Genomic DNA, 26,294 nt, shown 5'->3' with positions numbered 1-26,294 from the left:
ATTCCTTTTAATACTCTGCTCAGTTTGATAAATAATGCAATTCAATGTTTATGTTGTAAAACGGTGCGTTTATTCTGTTTTATGAGTAACATATTTCATTTTTTTTGCTTATTTAACAAATATTAATTTCATGAGAAAATACAATGTATATATAGTACTGAAGAATATATATATATATTTAGTCAAGTTTAGTGCTCCTTAATCAAATCCGGATTTCTTATTGATTGTACTACAAACATTACAAATTATGAACATCCAGTAATAGCAATGTCTATTTAAAGCTGGGTGACTGCATTGAGTGTAACGTTGCATTTTACACAGACATTGTGTTAAAGTTACAGTCCCAACTACTGTATTCACAAGGTTTTAATTTTGCTTATTTCGCTGACTGGAAAATACGCTAAATTAAAACCTAGTGAATATGTAAAATTTAGCATAGAACACATTATCTAAATCATAAAAACGGTGAATTTAAAACCCACTGAATACGCCTGAAATGGTAAATCAGCGAAATTTAAACCTAGCGAAAATTAGTCATTTTACAGTATACGTGAAACATATCACTCCCAGAATAAACTAAATATATGAAATGTGTAAAAATAATACTGTTTTACAAATCAGGCTACTTTATACTTTATTTTAGATGGAATTTTCACTGAAAAGACTTTTTTGGTGTTTTGTATGGAATTTATTTTCACTGATTTTGACGAGTTAAATGTAAAATATAGGCAAAAAAGTATATTCGGCGGATTATATTTTCACTGAATCATTCCTTCAGCGAAAATAGCGAAAATTAGTTCCAAGCGAAAATAAAGTATTTTACAGTATGTAACAGAGAGCTTGCTTTAATTCATAATATGCAGTTTAATTTTCATTAATAATCAAAAAACATGATATTTGATGGTATATATACATTGGTCAGTAGATGGCACTTCACAATTTACAAAGTGGGAATTCAACTTTAGTTGCACATGCAAGAAAACAGGTAACCATAGTAGCAATTAACCCATTAACCACCAAAGCCAATATTTGTCTCTTTTCACAAAATAAACCTGCATAATTGTGTTGCAAGATCTGTGGCCAATTGGTCCAAAATTAAAGAAATTATAAAAAAATATGTAAAAAATATGCAGGATATTGCGTAAGAATTTCGGCATGAAAAATTATGTCTCAAAGAATAAATTTAAGTATTACAGAAGAAATAACATGATAAATTCAATATTATCTGCTTGCACAATTAAAATTTCTTCACAAGACAACAGTTTCATTAATTATTCTTCTAATCAATGCATGATTAATTTAAAGATTGTTAAATTCATAATTTTGAAACTCCACTATCATCATCACAATTAGTAATGTTGTGAAAGATATTTGTTTACAGTACAAATATTATGAGGTTATTACGTCACAAAGGCTGTTAATGCCTAAGTACTGACAAGAGTTCCCTCTACAGCTTTTTGTTCTAGTCAGAGATTCTGAGATCCGGATGCCAGACCGACACGAGTAGATATTTTCCTTATAGAGTACATATTTGAGGTAGTCATGTGAGAACCTTAATATTGTTGTACATTTTTTTTCCTTCTGGTGGTCATAATGTAGTGAGAGATAACTAGATAACAGTTCTAACTATAAACAGATTTTCACAGTGCCAATGTGATTGTTCAGTAACATGCCACATTATTGCTGTGTCCAATGAAATCAAAGTAATATGTGGGAATGTGAAAATTAATTTAATTTAATAATATGTCACCTGCTGAGGATGATCAAGGTTTCCAGCAAGCGGCATTTTGAAAATTGGAATGAATGCAAAATATCGAACAAATGCAAAAATGGTTCCAAAAGTTTTTCATTTCAGTCATGGCGGTGATGTCGCTTCTAACTACATCCTAGTACGTCCATGCTACATCTGACCAAATGCCTATGCAAATTGCAAGTAGACAGCTCCTCCCGTTCAAGCCTTTCTAGAAAACGTAGCCTGAAAAATATAAATCGGTTGCTGATCCTGCGAGATCTGAATCTGATTAACATAAAACATATCATAATTGTGAAGTACAATCAAAGATCTATAAGAGGAATGTATGTTAGTTTGATACCAAAGTACGATGATATGGGATGAAAATCCTATTATGTACATGTATGCGGGTCAATCAATGGACAAATGGGAAAGATTTGATTGCATAAAAAAATGAGAAAGATTACACACTTTGCAAAATGTCCTGAGATGAACACTCAACTAGTTCTTTCACAGACTCATTCATTTGCATTGACATGTCTAGATGTTTGTTTAATTGTTGTGCGATTTTGGAATCAATTTGTAAGAAACCATTTTCTGTTCATTTAGAGATCCCACTTTATGCGTGAAATCAAACGTAAAAACAGGACAAACAAAGGTCATAGTGTTATAGTGTCGTCAACAAACACCAAATTATTTTTGGTGTATTTCCACACTTAATAATGTGCTATACACATGTCCTGATGATCAATTGAAATTCAAGTTCAAAATTAAATTTTGTTTTTGCAGCAGAAGTTCAGCGAACAACTTTGACGTCACTATATGCGAGATCTCACAGTGAATGGAAAATTGTCTATTTGCAAGATTCTTTTTAAATTCTCATAATATCGTCATCACAACACTAGTTTACCCGCATCTTAGAAATCCTTGTTACATCTCAATTTGCGCCCTCTATGACAGAATACTTCTTTGATGTAAATAAGTATATTAGTGACAACATCAACAACCTTTCTGTGGGTAGCCATCAATATCAAATTCATCATACAGGCGACCGTGATGTCCACGGCAATATTTTTGATATTCAATCGGCACCAAGTAATATCTTTGATCCCATCGTTGTTTGTTGACCCAGCTTTTCGTAGTACCACATCTTCGGTATTAGCTATGAATAACCTTGCTTGTACCCATCATTTTGATGACGTAGAAAAGTCACAAGAGGGTGCTGCTTACAGAAAAGTAGTGCACTTTTCATTGACCAAATATTACTCCAATATAATGCACATAGCCTATTTTAATTTTATTTTAATTGTAACCAGCGATCACATGAATGAAGTGACGCAAAGTGACCAGCATCTAGTTATTTCACAGGATTACTTCACGTGTCTAATTAAAGCGCGGGAGGGGGGGTGTCACCTGCGCATGCGTCAGATGGCCATAGCGTGTCATTGTTTACAAACAAGCATCTACCCATGAGCATTTGTGTTTTAGCGTGTGTTGTTATCGCTGCTTGGAACTCAATTCCCTCACGTGCGCAGGTGACGACCCTCTCACTTTAACAGTAGTAATGGATGCATTATTAATTGGTGTCCCATCATGCAGCAGAGTTCTTCTTCATTGCATAAAGTGGTTTGGAGGAAACATATTTGGTGGCATCATCATCGAGCCGTTGGGTGCAAACATTGGCTACAAACAAACAAATATAGGGCATAAGATGAAGGCACTGAAAAAAAAGAGATGCAAGTGTGGGATACACATCTTCTCATACAAATGCACTCTCTGCATAAGTTGGTTGAGCATTAGAAGCTTTTTTTGCCAAATTTTTCCTATTTTTATGGTGTTTTTTTCCTCAAACTCTTCGCTTAAAATTGGATCTTTTTCATTTTGTTTTTGAAAAATATGAAAACATTTATTGCAGATTTATTTTCCGAAAAGTGACAAAAGTATTTAAAAGGCATTTAAAAGATTGAAACTGCAAAAATAATCATATATTATTATTATTATTATATATAAGTTGCTTGCAAAATATTACCATACTTCCCCCAATCATAAGCCCACCCCTTATTTTTAGACATTTAATGATCATAGGTGTTTTAATTGGGCGTCGACAATCGGTTCAAATTGATTAAAATATGGGTGTACTTTTCCAAATAATCAGAGTTGCTAACAATCTAAAACATCCCACAACGAAGATAATTATAAAAATCTTGCATTTGACTGTTTTCCAACAGACCCAAATCATTTTACACCGTAAATTTAGGTATATAAATTGTATTGTAATATAATGTGCATATTTTTGTGAAAAAAAGAAGTAATTTGGTTATTATAATTTTTCGAGGCTGGTAACATGGCCACAGTGTTAAACAAACAAAAAAAATTAACTTTTTCAAGGTGGTCCTTGAATGTAAACCCACCCGTTTACCTTGCCCAAATTTACATGTTGAGATCTTCTAGCTTATAACCGGGGAAGTAAAGTAATTACAAAATCTGTAACAATTTGTCACATTTCATTGTACTTACCTGTGTATTTGGCTGCATAAATGATTGCTTGTACTGGGGACGCATCATTTGATGATGTTGAGGGGGCTTACTGGGAGGATTACATCTGGGTCCTAGCACATGACCACCTTGCATATATGAATTGCTGTTGTAGGATTGCTGTGACATTATTTGTTGCTGGAAAGAGAAAATTACAATGGTAGAAAAGTTTGAATAGATAATAATCTGTGAATATTCATAAGCTATTACCGTATTACCCTGGGCACGCGCCCACCCCCCTGTTTTCACAAAAGTTACATGTTGGGTACATCCTCGGTTAAACGCCCAGGGTGATTTTTAGCCAAGAATGGGGTCAACAATAAAGTTTTATTTGTCAAAAACGAATGCGTTTGATTAATTTAAATAGTGTGTTTGTTAAGGTAGTTCTCATTTGGGAGTGTGTGGTGGCCGTTTTGTTTGTGTTTTTACATAAAAACTCATTGGAACTTAACGACGTAAGATGAACCACGCAGCATGTGGCGCACACGTGGCGCACGCGTTCTGCTTTCTCTTCATTCACCATAAATCCAATATTGCAATAATCCATACCTTGGTAAGTGCTTTGAAGCACTTAGCTTTGGTTTCAAAACGTAGCACTTCGCTGACTGTGAATCCATAACGGGAGAATAGTCAGCTGGCATCGGTGTCGCTGGGTGTATATGATAAGGGAAGTTGTGCAACCAAATTTGCCGAGTTCGCAGTTTTTCGCCAATAAAAAAATAACATTCCGGAGGGGGTGAAACGAAAGAGCATCGCGAGGCGATGGACTTTTTGGCAACGACCGCAAACGTATCAGTGTCCAGCCATTGGTTGGCCACGTAGAGGTCAAAATACGCGTTCTATTTTTACGCTTTAAGTTTGGCTCTTCCGTTTCACCCCCTCCAGAATGTTCTACTTTCGCAGCCTAATTGCAGGTTTTTCAAAAAAACGACGAAAAAAACAAGAATTAGTAGAAATGTTCCTGTTTTGGGCGGATTATTGATAGAGAATAATGTCTTTATTACAAAAATGCTGAAAAACCGTGAGTTTTTGCCTTAGTTATTTTTTTATTGGCGAAAAACTGCGAACTCGGCAAATTTGGTTGCACAACTTCCTTTTATCATATACACCCAGCATCACCGGTGCCAGCTGACTGTGAACGGGAGCAAGCACTTTTGAGACATCACGTCGTTAACTTGGTACTTTCTTTCCATCCTTCATCACAGCTATGGCATTACGGTCATGTGGATTATTTTTCTGTCGTTGAAGAAAAAACATTTTGCCGACCTCAAGTCCATTACGATAACCATAATGAGGCATGCCGACCATGGGAACTTGTTGCATCATAATTTTGTCACGTGTGTGGGTGCGTGAATAAATCATGTTAATGAGGTCGACTGGAGTTTATTTTCAGTCTCTTTTTTTATGTATCGCCATTTGGATATGTTTATGTATTCACAATAGTTTGTAAACATTTCACATCAGTAATAAAAGGTTTATTTGTTTCATAACCCTGTCTGCTATTCTTCAGTAATTACGATGCGATGTATCAATACGTGCGTGAACAAAATTATGCTGAGGTCATCGCCATCTTAGATTACAAGCGGTAGTTTTTCCCGGCCGTTTCAACTTGCACTGATCACGGTTACTAAAAAAGTAACCGCGCATTGATTACAATACTTACCATACTTTGTAGCCAATTTCAGTTAGTCATACAACTTCATTCGCTGACATAAAACAAGTTTTATTCTTGAAATTCGACCCTGTGTCTTAGTGTTCCCACAGTTCTTGATCGAGTGCTCATGTTTATTGAAACCTCGCATAAATCAAGAAATAAGTATGTGTACAAAGTGTACGAAAGCATTCCTTTATTTGACCTTATCATATGATCACAAAAACAACTTTCTTAAATCTTTTTTGGGGTGGTCCTCGGGTAAGCGCCCACCCCCAATTTTTCCCCAATTTTGTATGTTCAGGCCCCTGGGCGCGTGCCCAGGGTAATACGGTATTTTGAATTACACTGTGACTCACCTGTGGATGGCATTGCATATACGATTGTCGACACTGGGGTGGTATTGCTTGATGTTGGGGATAGCACATAGAGTGTGAATCCATACAGAAATTATGTTGTTGCATCACTGGCGGCTGAAACTGAAGATATTATTTGTTAGACAAACAATATAATCATTTATGACATAAACACAAGAGCATGTACATGAACCAATAATTTATTTGGCAAATAGGGGGGCACACCACAAGACCATCGTACACAAAAGTGAGACAATGCATAACAGACTGATAAGATGGTCCCTGGTGCCGCCCCCAAAATGTAGAACAAAGCAGGTGTAAACTAGCTGGCTTACAGTTTCTAAACTAAAATACAAACTAGACTAAGACTGAAAACATGTTGGTTGGTGCAGCATAGCTGCATGATGTTAGTATGGAATGGCAGATTGCAGCATGACTGCAACTGGAAAGTATAGGCAGCGAGTGCTGCGGCTACACCATGGTTATGCAGCGGGGGCTGCATGAAGTTAAGAGGTTATGGGTAGAGGCAGCGGGGGCTGCAACTACTGAGTTTAGACATTGACGCAGCGAGGGCTGCCTGTGAAGTCGTTAATGAGGTATTAGTAATTACAATAATAAAATTAACAATAATAATAAAACCCACGCAAAATATACCTAAGAAAAATATGAATGATCTTGGGGGATATGAGCTAATCCCATAAGCGAAGTCCCCGAAATGATGCAATTGTTTTAATTGCAGAATAACCCCCAAGATATAAAGAATGGTAGGAATACATGAAAATGTAAACATTGCTAGAAACTCGCTGTGAATGTATTACAATGTATTAAACTTGTTAACTAATGCTGACTGGGCTGCAAATAAGGACTTGTCAGAAATATGAATATAACGATTGTAACTGTCAGATGACCAGCGTCCCAAAGATTTAATTAAGTGGTCTTGAACACCAACCTGTGCTGCTGTGGTGGCAGCCCCAATTCGAAAGGAATGACCAGAATATTTCCTGGCATCGACTCCAATAATGTTAAGAAGGGAGCGAAGGTAATGTAAGAAACGCGAGCGTGACAATGGTAGGCAGTTAGTATTTTAAATGATGTTCAGATTGAAGTTTTGGATTTGTGTACTAACCCCTGGGTGGGAATGTTGCATTGACAATTCTGGGAATCTCTTGAATTGATTTTGTTGAGTGTACTGAAACTGGGGAAACACATTTTGCTGCTGCTGTTGTTGTTGTTGTTGTTGTTGTTGTTGTTGTTGCTGCTGTTGTTGTTGTTGTTGTTGCTGCTGCTGCTGCTGTTGTTGCTGCTGCTGCTGCTGCTGCTGCTGCTGTTGATGGTGAGGTGGTATCGACAGTGATGGAGGCTCTCTTTTCTGTACCAGGTTTCTGTCATTGCATGGATCATAATGCAATGCTGTACTATTAGAATATGGTGCACCTAAATACAAACAGATAACTTTCATTCAACTATTTAGGGCAGAGCTTTGAATGCAAGACTGAAACCAGCAGAGATCATCTGCCTGCTATTAAACAAAATTGTTGGTTTAACTTATGGGCAGTGTAGTGGAACAACTCATTGCATCCTTAAAAACAAAATAATTTGCATTACGCTCTAGAGGGCAGTAGTATAGAAATTCAGTGGAACAAAATATGAAGTCACAAGAATTATGCTGGAAATCTCTGAGGCTACTTTTGTTGAACATGTGAACTGAAAATCACCCCAAAGCTGCAGAGCTCCATGAAATTGATAACATGATGTAAACCACGTATTTAGCATAGATTTAAAGTGCCTGTGCAATGCCCACCCACACGTTTCCCATTTTAGATCTGGGCAGTTATAGATTTTTTTTTTCTGAAAATGATCACTCGTATCCAAGTAAATTTGAAATACTTCCCGTGCTGTAGCCACGCCCACCTATCCTGAAACGGTCGACTGTGTCCGGATTTCCGACTCTCGTCGAAAGTCCGCCACTAAATGCTTAAATATGAGAGAAAGCCATACCCTTGGGCCGTACTTTATATCACTGTCATTCAACATACTTTTAAACAATATAAATTTTTTGATCGTCGTTTCTTTTTTTTTGTCTATTTTATTTTATTTTTGAGAGAGAGAGTTTTTAGAAGTTGTTTTCACAACAAACATTTATGATGGTTAAAGGTTGTGTTGTGGGCGGTAGCAGTAATGCGTATAGTCATAGTGTAAGTATTTACAACGTTTCGAAGGCGCTAAATCGGTGGACGAAAACCGTGAAAATAACGAGAAAAGGTTGGGGTGGACTTCCTCCTTACATCATATCTAGTGTCCACTTCACCTCAGATTCTTTTTTTCGAAAAACTGTCCTTGTCCATGACAAAACAAATAGGTTTTAGCAAAAAACGCCGACAACTTAAACAAAACGTTTTAAAAACAAGCAGCCTATCGGCTGAGATAGCTCCGCTGTTAGCAATGCACATTTCAATTAAAGAAGTGAAGACATCATTAGAAAATGAACAATATGAATAGTATCAAAGCAATCGGACTTACAGTTTTTAACAAGAAGTCGAAAATATCACTTTTTACCAAAAATTACAAAAATATTCACCAAAATAAATTAATTAGAGAATTGAAGATATCATCACAAAACGAACAAATCTGAGAGAGGTCCACATGTAGTACCTATATATGTAATATCAAAGCAATCGGACTTACAGTTTTCAACAAGAAGTCAAAAATATCACTTTTTACCAAAAATGACAAAAATATTCAATAAAATTAGAGAATTGAAGATATCATCACAAAATGAACAAATCTGAGAGAGGTCCACATGTAGTACCTATATATGTAATATCAAAGCAATCGAACTTGCGGTTTTTAACAAGAAGTCAAAAATATCGCTTTTTACCAAAAATGACAAAAATATTCACCAAAATTAGAGAATTGAAGATATCATCACGAAATAAACAAATCTGAGAGAGGTCCACATGTAGTACCTATATATGTAGTATCAAAGCAATTGGACTTGCGGTTTTTAACAAGAAGTCGAAAATATCACTTTTCACCAAAAAATGACAAAAATATTCACCAAAATTAGAGAATTAAAGATATCATTACAAAATGAACAAATCTGAGAGAGGTCCACATGTAGTACCTATATATGTAATATCAAAGCATTTGCACTTGCGGTTTTTAACAAGAAGTCGAAAATATCAGTTTTTACCAAAAATGACAAAAATATTCACCAAAATTAGAGAATTAAAGATATCATTACAAAATGAACAAATCTGAGAGAGGTCCACATGTAGTACCTATATATATAATATCAAAGCAATTGCACTTGCGGTTTTTAACAAGAAGTCGAAAATATCAGTTTTTACCAAAAATGACAAAAATATTCACCAAAATTAGAGAATTGAAGATATCATCACGAAATGAACAAATCTGAGAGAGGTCCACATGTAGTACCTATATATATAATATCAAAGCAATTGCACTTGCGGTTTTTAACAAGAAGTCGAAAATATCAGTTTTTACCAAAAATGACAAAAATATTCACCAAAATTAGAGAATTGAAGATATCATCACGAAATGAACAAATCTGAGAGAGGTCCACATGTAGTACCTATATATGTAGTATCAAAGCAATTGGACTTGCGGTTTTTAACAAGAAGTCGAAAATATCAGTTTTTACCAAAAATGACAAAAATATTCACCAAAATTAAAGAATTAAAGATATCATTACAAAATTAACAAATCTGAGAGAGGTCCACATGTAGTACCTATAGATGTAATATCAAAGCAATTGCACCTGCGGTTTTTAACAAGAACTCGAAAATATAGTTTTTACCAAAAATGACAAAAATATTCACCAAAATTAGAGAATTAAAGATATCAACATGAAATGAACAAACCTAAGAGAGGTCTACCCAAGGTACATATACACCAAGTATCAAAGCATTTAGGCTTGTAGTTTTCAAGAAGAAGTCGAAAAAGTAAAACATTGACACGGACGACGACGGACGACGACGACGACGGACAATCACTCATATGATAAGCTCCGCTCGACAAAGTCGACAGCGGAGCTAAAAATAGATCCCGGACCAGCCCATGATCTCTGAGGCGGATTTTCAGAAAGGAGAGAGACGTCGGATAAGTGTTTCAAATGATTTGACTTTTTTTGCGATCCTGATTATTGCTTTATAGAGACCACCCGTGTTATGTAAAAGGTACCAGTAGTAGTAATTTTGATAATGACACAAAAACGAAGCGTCGGACAAACAGGAAATTGCCTTCATTTTCGCAGGCTAAAAGTGTCTAAATTGTTTGGTGATTGGTGTTGAATGTCAATTTTACACCTTTGTTGCCTTTACTTGCAGCTTTATCTGCGTAAGAATTTATGGAATAAGGATCTAGGCTTGGCCTGTCAATGTGTTTCCAACAAGTATTTTTTTAAATTGATGTCATAATTATGAAAATCGTGCTAAATCCACTCTGAATTTGTCTGTATGGGAGTCGCTCTTAATTATTTTTGTTATCCAATAAAACCCCGACATTCACGCACTTGTCCTCGTCGTGACCCAACGCGTTCACCCATTACAACAAATTTATTTCCGTGCGGCTGTCATTTATTTAGTAACTGTGATTTGTCTTTTTTTTTTATTATTTCTCTATGTTATTGATCACTATAATTTAATGTTTAGGATGTCAATATAATCTCTTTTTATTTTTATTTTGAATGTGTTTTTTTACTCAGACGATCAATGAAATAAAACAGTGTAGTGAGGAACCTAGTAACCTGCTAAATTACAAGACGATTCAGGCGTCAAATTTGATTTTGTCCAGTGCCGGGGTCCAGCGACAGTGTACAAATGTGCACTAGACCGGACATATTTCGCATCTGACTCGACCCCATGCAACAAACTTGATACTATGTGTTCATTATGGTCCATTTTTCCTTGACGAACAAGTACATAAGTGGCAATTTAGTGTAAGATGAGAAAACAGCACATTAAATTCGTCTTATTTACACGTATCGGCAATGCAAGCTACCCAGTAACTTCTCCTTCTGACGCAACAAGGGGAATTTCTGAATACAAATGAGAAGCTAATGAGGACCCTAGTTTTAAAATACACAAAAAAAAAGTTGCAGTAGTCTGAGTTTATAACGCATTTTTTCACTTAAAAAAATAATTTATGTTTAGAAACATAAAAATTAATAATATTTATGTATCAAAGGATAATTTTAGGTGTGAAAATAGCAGCCATTTCACAGGCACTTTAAGCTAAGCTAGACATATCATATTGTTCACAAATAGAATGATAATCTAGTAGAAAATAACACTTTAAGAAGACAGGAATACAAATATCAAGCATTTGTAACATTTGACACTACATATGGCATGGTATTATGGGTAATAAAAAACACTATGAAATTGAATGATACTAAAGTATACATATCTGTATACCTCATACCTGTCTTCATGAAATTTACATCGCCTGATGAACCAGAGTCATGATTCGAAAATAAGCCACAAGCACCAACTGGAATTGTAGTAGCACTTCTAATACCAGAATTTATATAATTTGTAGCATGTGGTCTGGTTACTTGGTTAATACTGTCTGGAAAAGCAGTTTCTTGAAATGGAGGTCGTTGTGGAAAACATTGCTGATGACAATTTATTGGCTGTTGAGCAGGAAGTGGTTGATACATGTACTGCACTCCTGGACTTCTCTGATTGGATGAGCCTGTTTGGTCTGTCAATATATAGAACATGTAGTGTTAGTAATAAATTCAAATATAGAATGTTTTCTATCATCAATGGTTAACTCTTTGAATGCTGTGTGTTTTGGTACAACATTTTAATTTTTCTAAATAATTTTGGATTTAATATTTGATTTTAGAAACTATGTTAAACAACTGAAGCAACCAGTATTAAGGAATGCACACCTAACAGGGGTGATGCCATCAAGACTTAAAATCCTGGCAACAATATGTGGAACGATTGAAACCACCATAATTATGGAATGCGCACCTAACAGGGGCTATGCCATCAAGACTTAAAATCCTGGCAACAATATGTGGAACGATTGAAACCAACATTATTATGGAATGAGTATCTAACAGGGGCTATGTCATCAAGACTTAAAATCTTGGCAACAATATGTGGAACGATTGAAACCACCATAATTATGGAATGCACACCTAACAGGGGCTATGCTATCAAGTCTTAAAATCTTGACAACAATATGTGGAACAATTGAAACCACCATTATTTTGGAATGAATATCTAACAGGGGATATGTCATCAAGACTTAAAATTTTGGCAACAATATGTGGAACGATTGAAACCACCATTATTATGGAATGAATATCTAACGGGGGCTATGTTATGAAAACTTAATGTGTGGAAGAGCACACACCTCACATCCACGAATCACAACACATTTTGTATATATAATAATAATAATATAATATAATATTAATACTTACCAAGGGCATCTGCACTGTTTTGCACAACTGTGGCTTCTGTTTTTTCAGAATTTTCTTTTTTGGGTTCTTTATAAAAATAATCCCTTAAACTCTGTTTGTTAAAATCATTTGGAAATCCATCAATTCCCTCATTTGGCATTGTTATTATATACCGGCAAGCTGGACAGTTGAAGGCGGGGCTTTTTTTAACGTAGTGCTCCAGACAGGTTTTACAATATGTGTGATAACATGGCAGACCTTTTGCCACTCTATCGCCGTCATCAAACAGTTCTTCACATAATTTGCAGGTAAGGAATTTGTCAGTGAAGTCACTGAGATTGAATGGATAAGCAGGTTTCTGTACAACATGGGTTTTTTTAAGAGCTAGAAAAATATTAAGAAATGGAATATTGATCAATACACTTAAAGTGGGGTGCCGTCACCTGCGCATGCGTCAGATGGCCATAGCATGTCATTGTTTACAAACAATTGTCTACCCATGAGCCTTTGCGTTTTTACCGTGTGTTGTTATTGTTGCTTGGAACACAATTCCCGCGTGTGAGCAGGTGACTGTCACTATTTGACTCTACAGGGTGACTTCTTGCAACAAGGACATTCAAATATGTTAAAGGGAAGCAGAGGTCTGGCTTTTGTCACTCTGTACATGAAATTTAAGATCTATTAATGAATTCTGGCGATGAAAACAACTTGTATGTGCTGCGAAATGCACTAAATATCAAGTATAAAATGGGCTGTGAAGTAGACGACAAACGTCCTCTTTGCCTGGCGTCATTTTGCCTGTAGGGGGCGCTGGGTGATGACGTCACTAATGAACATAATGTCTCAGCCATATCGCTATTGTATACACGTACCTATTTCATTCTGGTTTCCATGAACGTTGAATAGCCGTCTAAAATTCAAATGTATATAGTTTTTACCTATCTATAATTAAGTCATACCTCTGCTCCCCTTTAATCATAGATTGTACTCCAAACCTACTATTTCAACATTTCTTCCCAGCAAGGATCACTTGACATTGACAACAAAACAATGGAGATGGCTGCACAGCCCTGTCATGAGTCCCAACCACGAATATGGCTTCTGCGGCTAAAATGCAATATATGTCAGCACTTGCAACGTGCACATACAAAAACAAGTCAGGAGAGACAACAGTGACATTCAATGTTCAGAACTGTCGCCGGGCACAAAAAATTGTAAAAACAATAGTACAATAGAACAGAACAGAGCAGAAATTTTATATTCATGCATACATACCAGTACATGTAGAACCTTCTTCAAGAAGATGTGCTGGCAATACAGATTCAATTGAGACAAAAAGAGCATGGTTTCTCTCTGTTTTGAACAGTCGTTCCCCACCAAATTTACCATTGCCTGATCCCATGGGATTATCCTAGAAAGAAAAAAAAAACAGTTACACATACATAATACAATACATGCCAGAGAACAAGGTGAAATGTCATTCAATCATTTTGAAAAGTGACATTTGGTCATCTTGAAAAAGAGTCATTTGGCCATCTTGAAAAAGTGTTATTTGGCAGTCTTGAAAAAGAATCATTTGGCCGTCTTGAAAAAGAATCATTTGGCCGTTTTGAAAATAAAACTTTTGGCTGTCTTAAAAAGTGACATTTGACCAACTTGAAAAAGTGTCATTTGGCCATCTTGAAAAAGTGTTATTTGGCAGTCTTGAAAAAGAATCATTTGGCCGTCTTGAAAAAGAATCATTTGGCCGTTTTGAAAATAAAACTTTTGGCTGTCTTAAAAAGTGACATTTGACCAACTTGAAAAAGTGTCATTTGGCCATCTTGAAAAAGTGTTATTTGGCAGTCTTGAAAAAGAATCATTTGGCCGTCTTGAAAAAGAATCATTTGGCCGTCTTGAAAATAAAACTTTTGGCTGTCTTAAAAATAAAACTTTTGGCAGTTTTGAAAAAGTGTCATTCGACCGACTTGAAAAAGAATCATTTGGCCGTCTTGAAAATAAAAGATTAGATTTGGTATTTTCCCAATTTGTTTCCATATTTAGGCTACAGAAATGTACACAGCACCTGAACAGCTGGCAGATGTTACCAAATTTTTAGCTATATTATATGCTTATCTATTACTTGAAGTATACAACCACTGGATCTGATGTAATTCTTTCAATTTATTGCGAAATATTTATTTTCATCACTATGTATATTTTCTCACTCATTAGATTGTTTTTAAATGTCAGTAGTGAAAGTAATTATGATAATCACCTGACAATGCTATAAATAAATTATATTTGTTATTAATTATTTTTAGTTTTGTACATTCGCTTGACTGCACTTACAGTACAGCATACAGAAAACTAGAATGACAAGCTATAACTACCAGTATATTGTCATGAAATTATTTAGTTACTCGGACATTCGTATAATTTCGTGTATATTCGAGAAACATCTCTCGTCCTAGGAACCTCGCAGGAACATTTCAATCCATATATGGAAATAGTATGCGTACAATTTCTCTTGGGCTATTAGGTGCTGACTTTGAAGTTACGTGATCGAATTATGATGTCATCTTTTTATTCACTTAGTTTTTTTTTAGTGAGTGTGCCTTGTAGTTCGGAGAGAGGTACGATGAAGAATACAGTTCTTTGGTGTTTTATTCCCGAATGGTCTCTGTGTGTGTTTTCATTGATTTCATCCCCATGTACCATTCCTCGACAGATGGGAGCGTACTGGTTGCTTGTGGTCGTCCAAGCAAGAGTTTTGTTAGTGTTGAACCGGTGATGTCTGTGAGAGTCGACCACTGATTGGCACGAACACCATCAGTTTGTTACAGGGTGATATAAATTGTGGGTGAATGTCCGAGTAACTAAATAATTCCATGACAATATTTTGCGGAAGTCCCTTCAATAAGCAATATCAAATTGAGCAGCTTAAACAGAATAATTTTTAGAGCTTCTTGAAAATCAAGATATTTGGCTTTTTAAATTGAGTCACTTACCCAGTTACTTTAGAGACAGCAGCTTTTTTGTATTAATATCAAAAGCTAAAAATTAATTAATTATGCAAATTAGGTAATTAATAAGTACTGATATTACTCTAAAAACTATCAGGTCTGTGAAGTGTCACATGACATCTATGTACCAAGTTTTATTGAAATGTTCATGTAAAATGAAATGAAATGATCAGTACTTCAGTGGAAAAGCCAAAAATTGACTAATTATCATGCAAATTAGATAATTAATATTCATAGATTTTCACCAAAAACTAATCAAATCTGCACATTAGTTCAGAGCATCCATGTTCCAAGTTTCATCAAAATCCAATGAGTGGTTCTTCAGATATCAGTGGAACAGCTAAAAATAAGCTAATTATTATGCAAATTAGGTAATTAATATTCATATAATATGTTTTACCAAAACCTAATCAATAACTCTGCGCATTATCCCAGAGCATCTATGTACCAAGTTTCATCGAAATTTGATTAATGGTTTTTGAGATAACGGTGGAACAAAAAAAGTGACATACATACATACAGACGTACATACAGACGTACATACAGACAGATAGGGGAGCTGCAAAGACTCCCTTTTGTGCTTCGCACACAGGAGTAAAAAATGATGAATGAAATTAAACCATGAGTCAATATTCAATATTAATTTAACCTTAAATATTTCCCCTCAAAATAAAGTGAATTTTTTTCACATTTTCTGTAATTCAATCTTAATTTTGGACCAAACATACTAAATCTGACACTGCTTCTAGTTTTTGATAAAAAATTAAATTTTCATATACATTTTCCAAGGAAAAAAGCAGACTATAAATGGAACTATTTTGTATATGGTGCCTGACACTCACTCAGAGGGTTGATACAAATACAGCCATTATGAACTTTTTATTATCTTTTATTAATAGCCTATAACTACTGAAATTAGTTTATAATTATAACATACCATTGTCAAATTAGTGTTTATTTTATGTTAAATTGATCTCACTTTGGTGCTCCATAAAACATTCACTCTAGCATTCATAGACCATTATTGGGGTATTTAGGGTTATTATGTGAAATATTTGATGATCTGAATTATACAAATTGTGAATAGATAATAAACACTCACATTTTTCAGCACATTCCATTTGATTGTCAGTTTAAATTTTCTTTGCACATGAATTCACAAAAATTCACCCCAGTTTTGAATTATTGAGGGTTTTGTAATTGAAACAATGGCATAAACTTTGATCATCAAGTATTTCTCATAAGTGTAACCCCAATAAACTATAGGGTTAGAAAGCAACTTTAAATTCAAAGAGATGAAGATGACTAAATATATAATAAAAATAATATCAAAATAAATATTAACAAGCAGCCTGTCGGCTAAGATAGCTTCGCTGTGAGCAATGCACATTGCAATTAAAGAACAGAAGATATCATTAGAAAATGAACAATATGTATAGTATCAAAGCAACAGAACTTGCTGTGTTCAAAAAGAATTCAAAAATATCACTTTTCAGCAAAAATACCGGTAATCATCAAAATTAGATAATTAAAGATATCATTACAAAATGAACAAATCTGAAAGAGGTCCACATTTAGTACTTATATACGTAATATCAAAGCAATTGGACTTTTTACTTTTTACCAAAAATGACAAAAATATACACTAAAATTAGAGAATTGAAGATATCATCATGAAATGAACAAGGTACATATACACCAAGTATCAAAGCATTCAGGCTTGTAGTTTTCAAGAAGAAGTTGAAAAAGTAAAACATTGACACGGACGACGACGACGGACAATCACTCATACGATAAGCTCCGCTCGACAAAGTCGACAGCGGAGCTAATAAATTCATATGCAGGCAAATAATGATAGCTTTACATAAGATTTTATACAAGTTTTCTTTATAACTCTAGATATCTGTACTGTACTATGAACAACACACGCTTCTTCAGAAGTTTGTGGAACATTTCATAGTTAATAAGAGAAACTGTGACATGACTGTATACTCTATAAACCAAAATGGCAATGAAAACAATTTTTTACTTTGAAAACGTTCTATTTCTGTCACATGTGATAAGTATTTCTGCTTCCCATGTATACAAAGAAAAGTGTTCAAATGTGACGTCAATAATCCTCAACACGTCAATATTGGTGAAATATTTTACTCCACACATGAGAAAATATGAAAGCTGAAATGAATGAAGGATTATATTGTTTACAATACTAGATGTATTATTATGTTGCAGATGCAATAGCATTGCAGACTAATTTAGAATTCCTGGGAAACCATGGCATGCTATAGGATGGCTTGAAAACTTTAGAACTTTCTAATAGGGCAAACACGGTATTGTGGTTTCGGGACATAAAAATCTTTAAATAATTTGTATATACCCAATTTTTTTTATAGAACTACAGTTGTTTGCGTAAAATACTTTATTTTAGCTAGATTTTAGCTGTTTTGTATGAAGTTTATTTCACTTAAGGTATCTACAAATGAAATATTGAAGCAATTGGACTAAAATAGCATTTTTTACAAAAAATTACAAAAATATTCATCAAAATTAGAGCGAGGTCAACCCAAGATACATATAAATACAGGTACTAAGTATTAAAGCAAGTAGACTTGCCATTTTTGAGAAGAAGTCCAAAATGTACATTTTACATGGTTGGACGACAGACAATCAGTAATGTGAACAGCTCCAAGTTGTCCACTAAGTCAACAGCGGAGATAAAAAGGTATTTTTCACTGATTCATTCCCTTGAAAAAAGTCGACAATGTACATTTTACATGGTTGGACGACGAACAATCAGTAATGCAAACAGCTCTAAGTTGTCCACTATTAAAGTCAACAGCAGAGATAAAAAGGTATTTTCACTGATTCATTTCTTCAGCGAAAATAAATTCCATGTGAAAATAAGATTCTTTACAGCATTGCTATTAGCTGATAGAATCATTATATTTCTAAGGATGTGATAAATTTAAACATAGTTAAACTCTGGTGATCTTGCCCTTTGTTGTATAATATTATTTCCTTTATCATAGTTTGTTTCAATATAAATATGCATTGTTATAATTAATTTTGAATACAAAGAAGTTTTAGAATTGAAACAGCAGTGGGGAAAGCAGTCTATCGATTGATGTAAATATCTTACAAAAACATTGCTGGCTAATTTGTTTAATTATTTGAAGGAACATAATTTCCAGCTTTATTATTAATTCAGATATTTTAGTATAAAAACAAATGCCTTATTTCAGAAAAAAAGTGCTGCATTAAGACATGAATAGATTCGTAAAACATGCAAGATAACAGAAAATCTTACTGAGACAAATATGAACTGCATTATTATATTCATTGTGTGACGACTATAAAGTAAAAAAACACCCTTTAGAAATAACTATCAAGTTGCAAGCTCTTCTTTGTATACAAATCAACTCAAATAGTCATTCCTCAGCTCCAGAGAGTAAGGGTTTTTTGTAGTTATGTTGGTGTTCATCGCTGTGTCTGTGGAAGGACTATGGGGGATTGAATGATGAGAGTGAAAAGTCTTTTGATCAGTTAAATAATTTTATAAAAATAAAAACTGTGAAATGAGGGTTGGTTTTAAATATTAAAGATCATAAATCTGGATGAAATAATGAAAGAAAATCAAACTGGTATGAAAAGGGAGTAAATGTAGCCAGAATGCAAGGTCAAGATTTGGGGGGAGGGGTTAAAATACTCACAATACATCCATCATAGCGACAGTCGTTCCTGTGAAACAATAGACATACATCTCCAGGGTATCAAGAGTGTCATTTGAAGTGGGAAACCGCTGCTTTATCGAAGAGCAAAGTTCAATATCATTGGCCAGAGTAATTACCCAACATATTAATGATTGGTCTAGGCTGGTTGAAAACATTTTTAGAGGGGTGACTTGCTAGAAGTTTTCACTGTGACTATGGTCTTTTCATTTAGTTAATACAACACTTGTAGACGGCTATTTCACAATCAAGTGTACTATTTAGCAGCCACAAAGGGATAAAATTCATCTTCAACATATCAGCTAGTTAATAACATTTTTTTATAGCTACATACCTTGGGCATGCCATGCTAAAATATTTTTGCACAAACTGCATTTTTCTTCATTTGCCATTAATTTTAAGGAACATACCATGCAAGGGGTACAGACACCACAATAGTAGGTTTGTACATGTATCATAAGTTACAGCCCATATGTGTTGCCTTGCATGAAGAAATTGGTTAATATTCACATATTTCTGTGGAGATAGATAATCTACTACTACACTTATGCCATACTCTACCTTGTTCAGTTTATTTGCAATATTCTGATGGTCACTGAGGAACAAAACTAATTCTAAAAGTACAATTAACAGTCAAACACTGAATTTACATTGGAGACGGTGGAGGAGTCATTTTCTAATGTATGCTTTTCATATTTCAAATTTCCTGGTGAGGATATGCTGCCTTCCCAGTAGTGGCCATAGCATGGGCTACATATTAGTGATACATTTGTTCTTTTTATAGCATAAATGGTATAATTCTGAACGAATTTAGCTAAGCCAGAATGAAAAGTATAAATACCGTAACAAATGCTGCTTTTTACAAATTTTGTCATTGAGGACAGAAATTGCAAAACATCTCTTAATAGTGAGCTTCAAACATCAAAAGACAGGTTACTAAGTTAGGATTTAGATAGAACATTTATGTAGAATTTTTAATAAATTCATAATGAGTGTTCTCTCTCAAAATTAAGGAAAATGCAAGTGGCTGCTCGTAACAGCCAAAAATAGCCAATTTGGGGTGCTAAATTCATTAATATCTTCGCCAAATATTAAGCGATTTCCATAACTTTTGTTTTGTTTTTATCGTCAACAAGGGGGCTTTTTCAGAATATGATACTACCATTCTTAAAAAAAAGGTTTCATACAAGGAGCTCGTAACACTTCACAAATCCAAATGGTACACTTGATTGTGAAATGGCCGAAATAGAATCAGAGGCGACGACAATAAAATTGCCATGCTTCTACCAGTAAATAGAATCAGAGGTGACGACAATAAAATTGCCATGCTTCTACCAGTAAATAGAATCAGAGGCGACGACAATAAAATTGCCATGCTTCTACCAGTAAATAGAATCAGAGGCGACGACAATAAAATTGCCATGCTTCTACCAGTAAATAGAATCAGAGGCGACAACAATAAAATTGCCATGCTTCTACCAGTAAATAGAATCAGAGGCGACGACAATAAAATTGCCATGCTTCTACCAGTAAATAGAATCAGAGGCGACGACAATAAAATTGCCATGCTTCTACCAGTAAATAGAATCACAGGCGACGACAATAAAATTGCCATGCTTCTACCAGTAAATAGAATCAGAGGCGACGACAATAAAATTGCCATGCTTCTACCAGTAAATAGAATCAGAGGCGACGACAATAAAATTGCCATGCTTCTACCAGTAAATAGAATCAGAGGCGACGACAATAAAATTGCCATGCTTCTACCAGTAAATAGAATCAGAGGCGACGACAATAAAATTGCCATGCTTCTACCAGTAAATAGAATCAGAGGCGACGACAATAAAATTGCCATGCTTCTACCAGTAAATAGAATCAGAGGTGACGACAATAAAATTGCCATGCTTCTACCAGTAAATAGAATCACAGGCGACGACAATAAAATTGCCATGCTTCTACCAGTAAATAGAATCACAGGCGACGACAATAAAATTGCCATGCTTCTACCAGTAAATAGAATCAGAGGCGACGACAATAAAATTGCCATGCTTCTACCAGTAAATAGAATCAGAGGCGACGACAATAAAATTGCCATGCTTCTACCAGCCACTTAAGTAAACGCCCACACTGTCCTTCACAGTGAAGGTTAATGCAGATATATTGTAAATTACACAGAGGTAACACTACAATACCTTTCCCTTTACATTCCCTTCCATTACATAACAGTCTTTGTACTGAGGCAGTTATGGTTCCACAACCATCACCACTTCTCTTGTAGTGGTTGGAAAGCCTGTTAAGCATGCGGCTAATCAGAGTTGACATTGCATATGACAATTAATGGACAGAAGTTGAATTGCCAAAGAATGCAAATAGTTGTTTTTGAAGTGCGTTTTTAAATCAAAGGTTTGGCACCTACTACATAGGAGTGCATATATTGATTATCTGACATCTTGTTTTCTGTTAAGATTTTAATGGTAGATTTGCAAATGTGTATCAGACTGTGCGAAAACTCTCTCCAGTCTAGTATTCCCATGGGGTTTGGGAGATACATCACCAATGATATTATTACAAGTTAAATGATTTACTTCATTGAACACAAACAGCAATGCATATTTCCACTGAGATCAGTGACCTTTGAATGTGTATCGCCAGTGATCAGTCAAGTAGAAACAGTCAAAATATTTTATCAGATTTTCTCTACTTTTGCATGATATTTTCACAAGATACCTGTCGTTCATACTAAGAGAAGATTTTATACTGATGAATAAGGTGACCAAGTTTGATAAAGTTTGGAATAGAATTAGTAAAGTTATTGTGCACACAATGACAATTATTAACAACAACGATAACATCCCTTCCATCTTTGATGATACTGGAAAGGTAAAAAGACAAAATTGAACATCACGTCATTGTAATTACCATAGCAACAACTTGTTGATTTTATTATTCCTAAAGAATTCATAGGCTACAATTGCAAATGTTAATTTAAACTAAGTTAATATTTTTAACCAACTATGTTAAAGTACTAACCAGTTCAATGCCAACATAAGGCTGCTGTTGATGTTTGAGTATTCCTATGTACTTCACAATCCCATATTCTAAACGTTCCTCTTCATCTTCTTCTGTACAGAATACTGCTACTCTCATATCTATTTCTATCTCCTTCTTCTCCATCTCACACTTTCCGTTGGTTACCAATGATCGACTTGTTTCGTCTATCCCCATCAGTGAAAGTTTATTGACTGCCCCATCAACATCACATCCCACTTGATAAGTTACCTGTTCCATCATACTTTCATCTAATTATCTGAATTTAACAAAAAAAAAAGTGACAAACTACAGACACTACAATTTTTCAAATTTGACAAGTTTAGCGAAACTGTAGGATATAAGAGGCATTTCTCGTAGTCTTATTGTACATCTTGTATTGTATGCAGCGAAATGATTTCATGATGATGATGGCCTTGCCTCAACCAGTCAGTGAAACTAAGATGCTATAAAGATGATCTAACTCAATGTCAGAAACATACTTACTATTCATCATGAAATATGCCTTCAAAATTTGTGTAAACAAGCAATATATTTCATTCAAGTTTCAAAATTGGAATCCAAATCAAATCTGACTTGTAGTGATTCAATGTATCCTAAAACTAAGCTAAATACTTCTACATTCATTATGCAGACAAGCAACTTTGGATAAAGTGGTAAAAATTACATTGGGAAACAAAAATACCAATGCCAACTTTTTTTTTTTGAGAACAGAAACACCAGAAAAAAAATGACTTGTAAAAAACATACAATAAATTGGGTATCAAGATGCCATTACAACATTACACCCACACCCACACCCATCATCTTGCAACAACCACCCATACTCTAATGCCAATACTTTGGTATTTTTATGAGCATATTTTAAAATAGTTTCTGGAATCAATAAACATACTCATATCAAATTACTACCATATTAACAGAAAAAAGAATATACCTACTCATACATTATATAATACACAATGCACAAATCTATTGTAGGGACACACGTCAGTAGTAAAAAATGAACACATGTCCACTATGTGATACCCAGCTACTGACAAGTAGAGCACTGTATTCTGTATTTGCACAAGAATCACATACTATTATATCCAAAGAACAGTATGTGGTATTCAATTCTGGGCCTAATTTAATTAACTGAATCTTTTAATTATAAATTGATAACAAATACAGTTTTACTATGAAATTCTTAATTCAATAAATTTTAGTTTTCATTTATTTTGCTGATTAGACAATTCAAATCAAGGGTTAGCCATATCATAAAGATAAAACAATAAACAGTGGAGTTTGAACCCAGTACCACTCCTTATATCATACATTTTTAAGCTCTAATTTTATTTCATTTCAAATCTGACTTTTTTGGCATGGGACATTTTGAAAAAAAAAAAACTTAGGGATTTTTGTGTTGTTCAACTGTGTACATTGTCGGTCGTTGCATTAAAAAAAAATTTGTATTCAATTTTGTTTTATTTCTTTACCTCTGTTTGTACATATATCCGCAATATACACAGTGGTGGAAAATTTCCAAAACTTTACTATTATAATTCACTAGCACTGTTCATATGTATTATATGACAATCTTATCCAATGCTAGGGTCATAACATGGGCAATGATCATAACAATTTTGATACCAGTGAGTACAAGAAGCACTGACATTTGACCTTCGAGGTAAAATGCAAGCCAGGACATGCGAACGACCTTGTTGTCCTGAGACTATTTTTAGGCGACAATTGCACTACATGTACTACCAAAATTACGAGTGAATCTTACCAACTTGGAAGTTGAACTATTGATGATCAAGGCCCGACCTCCCCGGCGGCCGCGATAGTCTTGTCTCTGACCCAAACTTGAAAAGCAAAAAGGCGGTCTTCGATCGATCGCTCGCTTTGCAATAAAAGCTATTTCGACGACCGGCGATACTAGCCCGGTGTTCCGGCAATTAAAAGTTGTCTGTATGTACGGTTCGTAGTAAACGGTATACTACACGTCCAGAGGCGTGACAAATGTACCGACACAAACACACTCGGCTGCTTCGGCTAAAACGAAAACAAATCCTCCCACGGCGGAAGTGCGTAGGAAGGTGCTGTAGTACCAGGAAACAATGTAGTTCCAAACGTATCTTATCTTTCAACCACAATATTGTATTTAAAACTAGAAAATGAATATATTTTAAATATAAGCAAACAAAATGAAGGATATTTAATGAAACTAAACGAGAAATTTGTGAAAACAGTATTGTCTACTGTGGCGTAAGGAGACAATTGGGGAAAACTCAGCCTCGCTTTCAGTACTGACTAAAACTTTTAGTAATTTCGAAACTAAATACGAAATACTTGTATGTGAGTAATAATCTAACGTCTATTAGGAGAGTGAAGTTTCTAAAAAAAGTCCGATATTAATTAAAAATAAATTGTTTGTCATGTTAAGCAAACACTATATTCATAAAATCCAGATTATGTGTTTTCATCCTCTGTACATAATAAATATCAAAAGTTTACCAGGAAAGTATTTGGTTGTATTTTCTCTAGTCATGTACATCAAAAGTATGATCATCGAAATATGTAACATAATTGCCTGCAATTATTCGGCGCTTACGTAAATAGTTATTTTCCCCTTGTGATCCGGTACCATTTTCAGTTTTTAGACACTGACTCACTAACTCGGAATTGTCGCTACATTGTAGTCTTCTAATTTACGAATGTGTTATGATAATCGGTTAAATGGGAAATATGGATAACTTTGAGTATTTTATTTTTATATTTAATATTTTATTTTTTTATTTACTGGTATAAATAATAACTAGCAGAGAAATGCATGAAAGTTACAATAACAAAAACACGTATATACTTAGAGTAGAAATTGTATATTAAAGCAATATATATAATTTAACTTTCATTTTAGGATATCTTAAAAGAACATGAACGCTGCGGAATTACAAGATTGACATCTTATCCAATGGTAAGCATGATATGCAGTTGTAATGGTAAAGTTAAAATACAAACGCACAAGCGTAATTCACATAAAAATGACTTGTACATATATATAAAAACAACCTGGCCAACGCAACCATGCAGTGACCATCCCTTCTACACCAGCAAAGTCAAGCAAACTTGTGTACAAAATTTGGAGAATAATTTCATTTTTAGTATCACATACTAGTTTTCAAAATAAATTTTTCTAATTCAGTCAATGGCAAGCGAGCATGTTTTATTATAACAATTCTCCCATTACCATAGAAACCATTGCTATGTTCCTATTCCCAAATCAATCAGTCAACCAATCTTAGCATAAAGACACCGAATTTCTTTCCTGGAATGCGCATTCAAATTATTGACGTAACAACACTCACCACGCGCACCTGAAAAGCTCAAATTGTTCACTAACTAACACGGACACAGATGTATAAATTATTTTTCCCCGTAAATCGATAAGACGTTCTCCTCAAAATCGTAATAGACTATATAATGCCTTTATTATCGTGCCATGAGTACCAATTAATGTTTCTAGGATTCCAACGTACTTCTCTGTACTTCGATACATGTACCGAAATACCATATGTACCGGTAGTTTGGTTTCACATATCTTGCTCACAACAGATTTGTTGGCTCCAGTCACTCAACCCAAGTAAGTGTCCGCGTGTTGATGTAGGGCTGAATTATTCAATGATCATAGATAGTGTCTGTCATAGCGCGAATTGACAATGTTGGTTGCTATGGGAACGCGTTATATTAGATTTAAATGTTATTAAGGTCTAGTGATTTAGCTAATGCGAATGTAACATTCTTTATTTCCGATT

The 26,294-nt window shown here is 34.6% G+C and overlaps 1 protein-coding gene across 2 annotated transcripts; it reads right to left on the bottom strand.

Annotated features, from left to right (window-relative positions):
• Nucleotides 1-47: 47 nt before the first annotated feature.
• On the bottom strand, nt 48-24,568 carry LOC102807795 (uncharacterized). 2 transcript variants are annotated; one of them, XR_014930449.1, is made up of 10 exons: nt 24,269-24,568; nt 22,480-22,756; nt 13,992-14,127; nt 12,738-13,100; nt 11,720-12,001; nt 7,401-7,708; nt 6,278-6,397; nt 4,250-4,405; nt 2,740-3,415; nt 48-1,975 (listed from the first exon to the last, which is right to left on the bottom strand). XR_014930449.1 is itself a non-coding variant. In XM_085503436.1 (9 exons), the coding sequence occupies exons 2-9, from the start codon at nt 22,738-22,740 to the stop codon at nt 3,344-3,346; spliced, it is 1,698 nt and encodes a 565-aa protein (XP_085359562.1). In that variant the 5' UTR covers nt 22,741-22,756; nt 24,269-24,568; the 3' UTR covers nt 48-3,343. The 2 variants fall into 2 exon arrangements, 1 of the variants encoding a protein (XP_085359562.1); XM_085503436.1 differs by having other exon boundaries at nt 48-3,415.
• Between the last annotated feature and the right edge of the window lie 1,726 nt (nt 24,569-26,294).

Source organism: Saccoglossus kowalevskii, chromosome 9 (genome assembly GCF_978046115.1).
Source record: "Saccoglossus kowalevskii chromosome 9, keSacKowa6.1, whole genome shotgun sequence".
In the NCBI taxonomy this organism is placed as follows: Eukaryota; Metazoa; Hemichordata; class Enteropneusta; family Harrimaniidae; genus Saccoglossus; species Saccoglossus kowalevskii.
The sequence above is the reverse complement of the archived record's forward strand: the minus strand, read 5'-3'. Positions and strand labels throughout refer to the sequence as shown.

Bases quoted from the DNA above. Each gene is read 5' to 3' on its own strand.
- LOC102807795 (XM_085503436.1), bottom strand. From the start codon at position 22,740: ATGATGGAACAGGTAACTTATCAAGTGGGATGTGATGTTGATGGGGCA. The intron at 13,101-13,991 runs GTATGTATGCAT...ATATTTTTCTAG, and splicing joins AGAAGGTTCTACATGTACTG to CTCTTAAAAAAACCCATGTT. The intron at 12,002-12,737 runs GTAAGTATTAAT...ATATATTGACAG, and splicing joins AAACAGTGCAGATGCCCTTG to ACCAAACAGGCTCATCCAAT.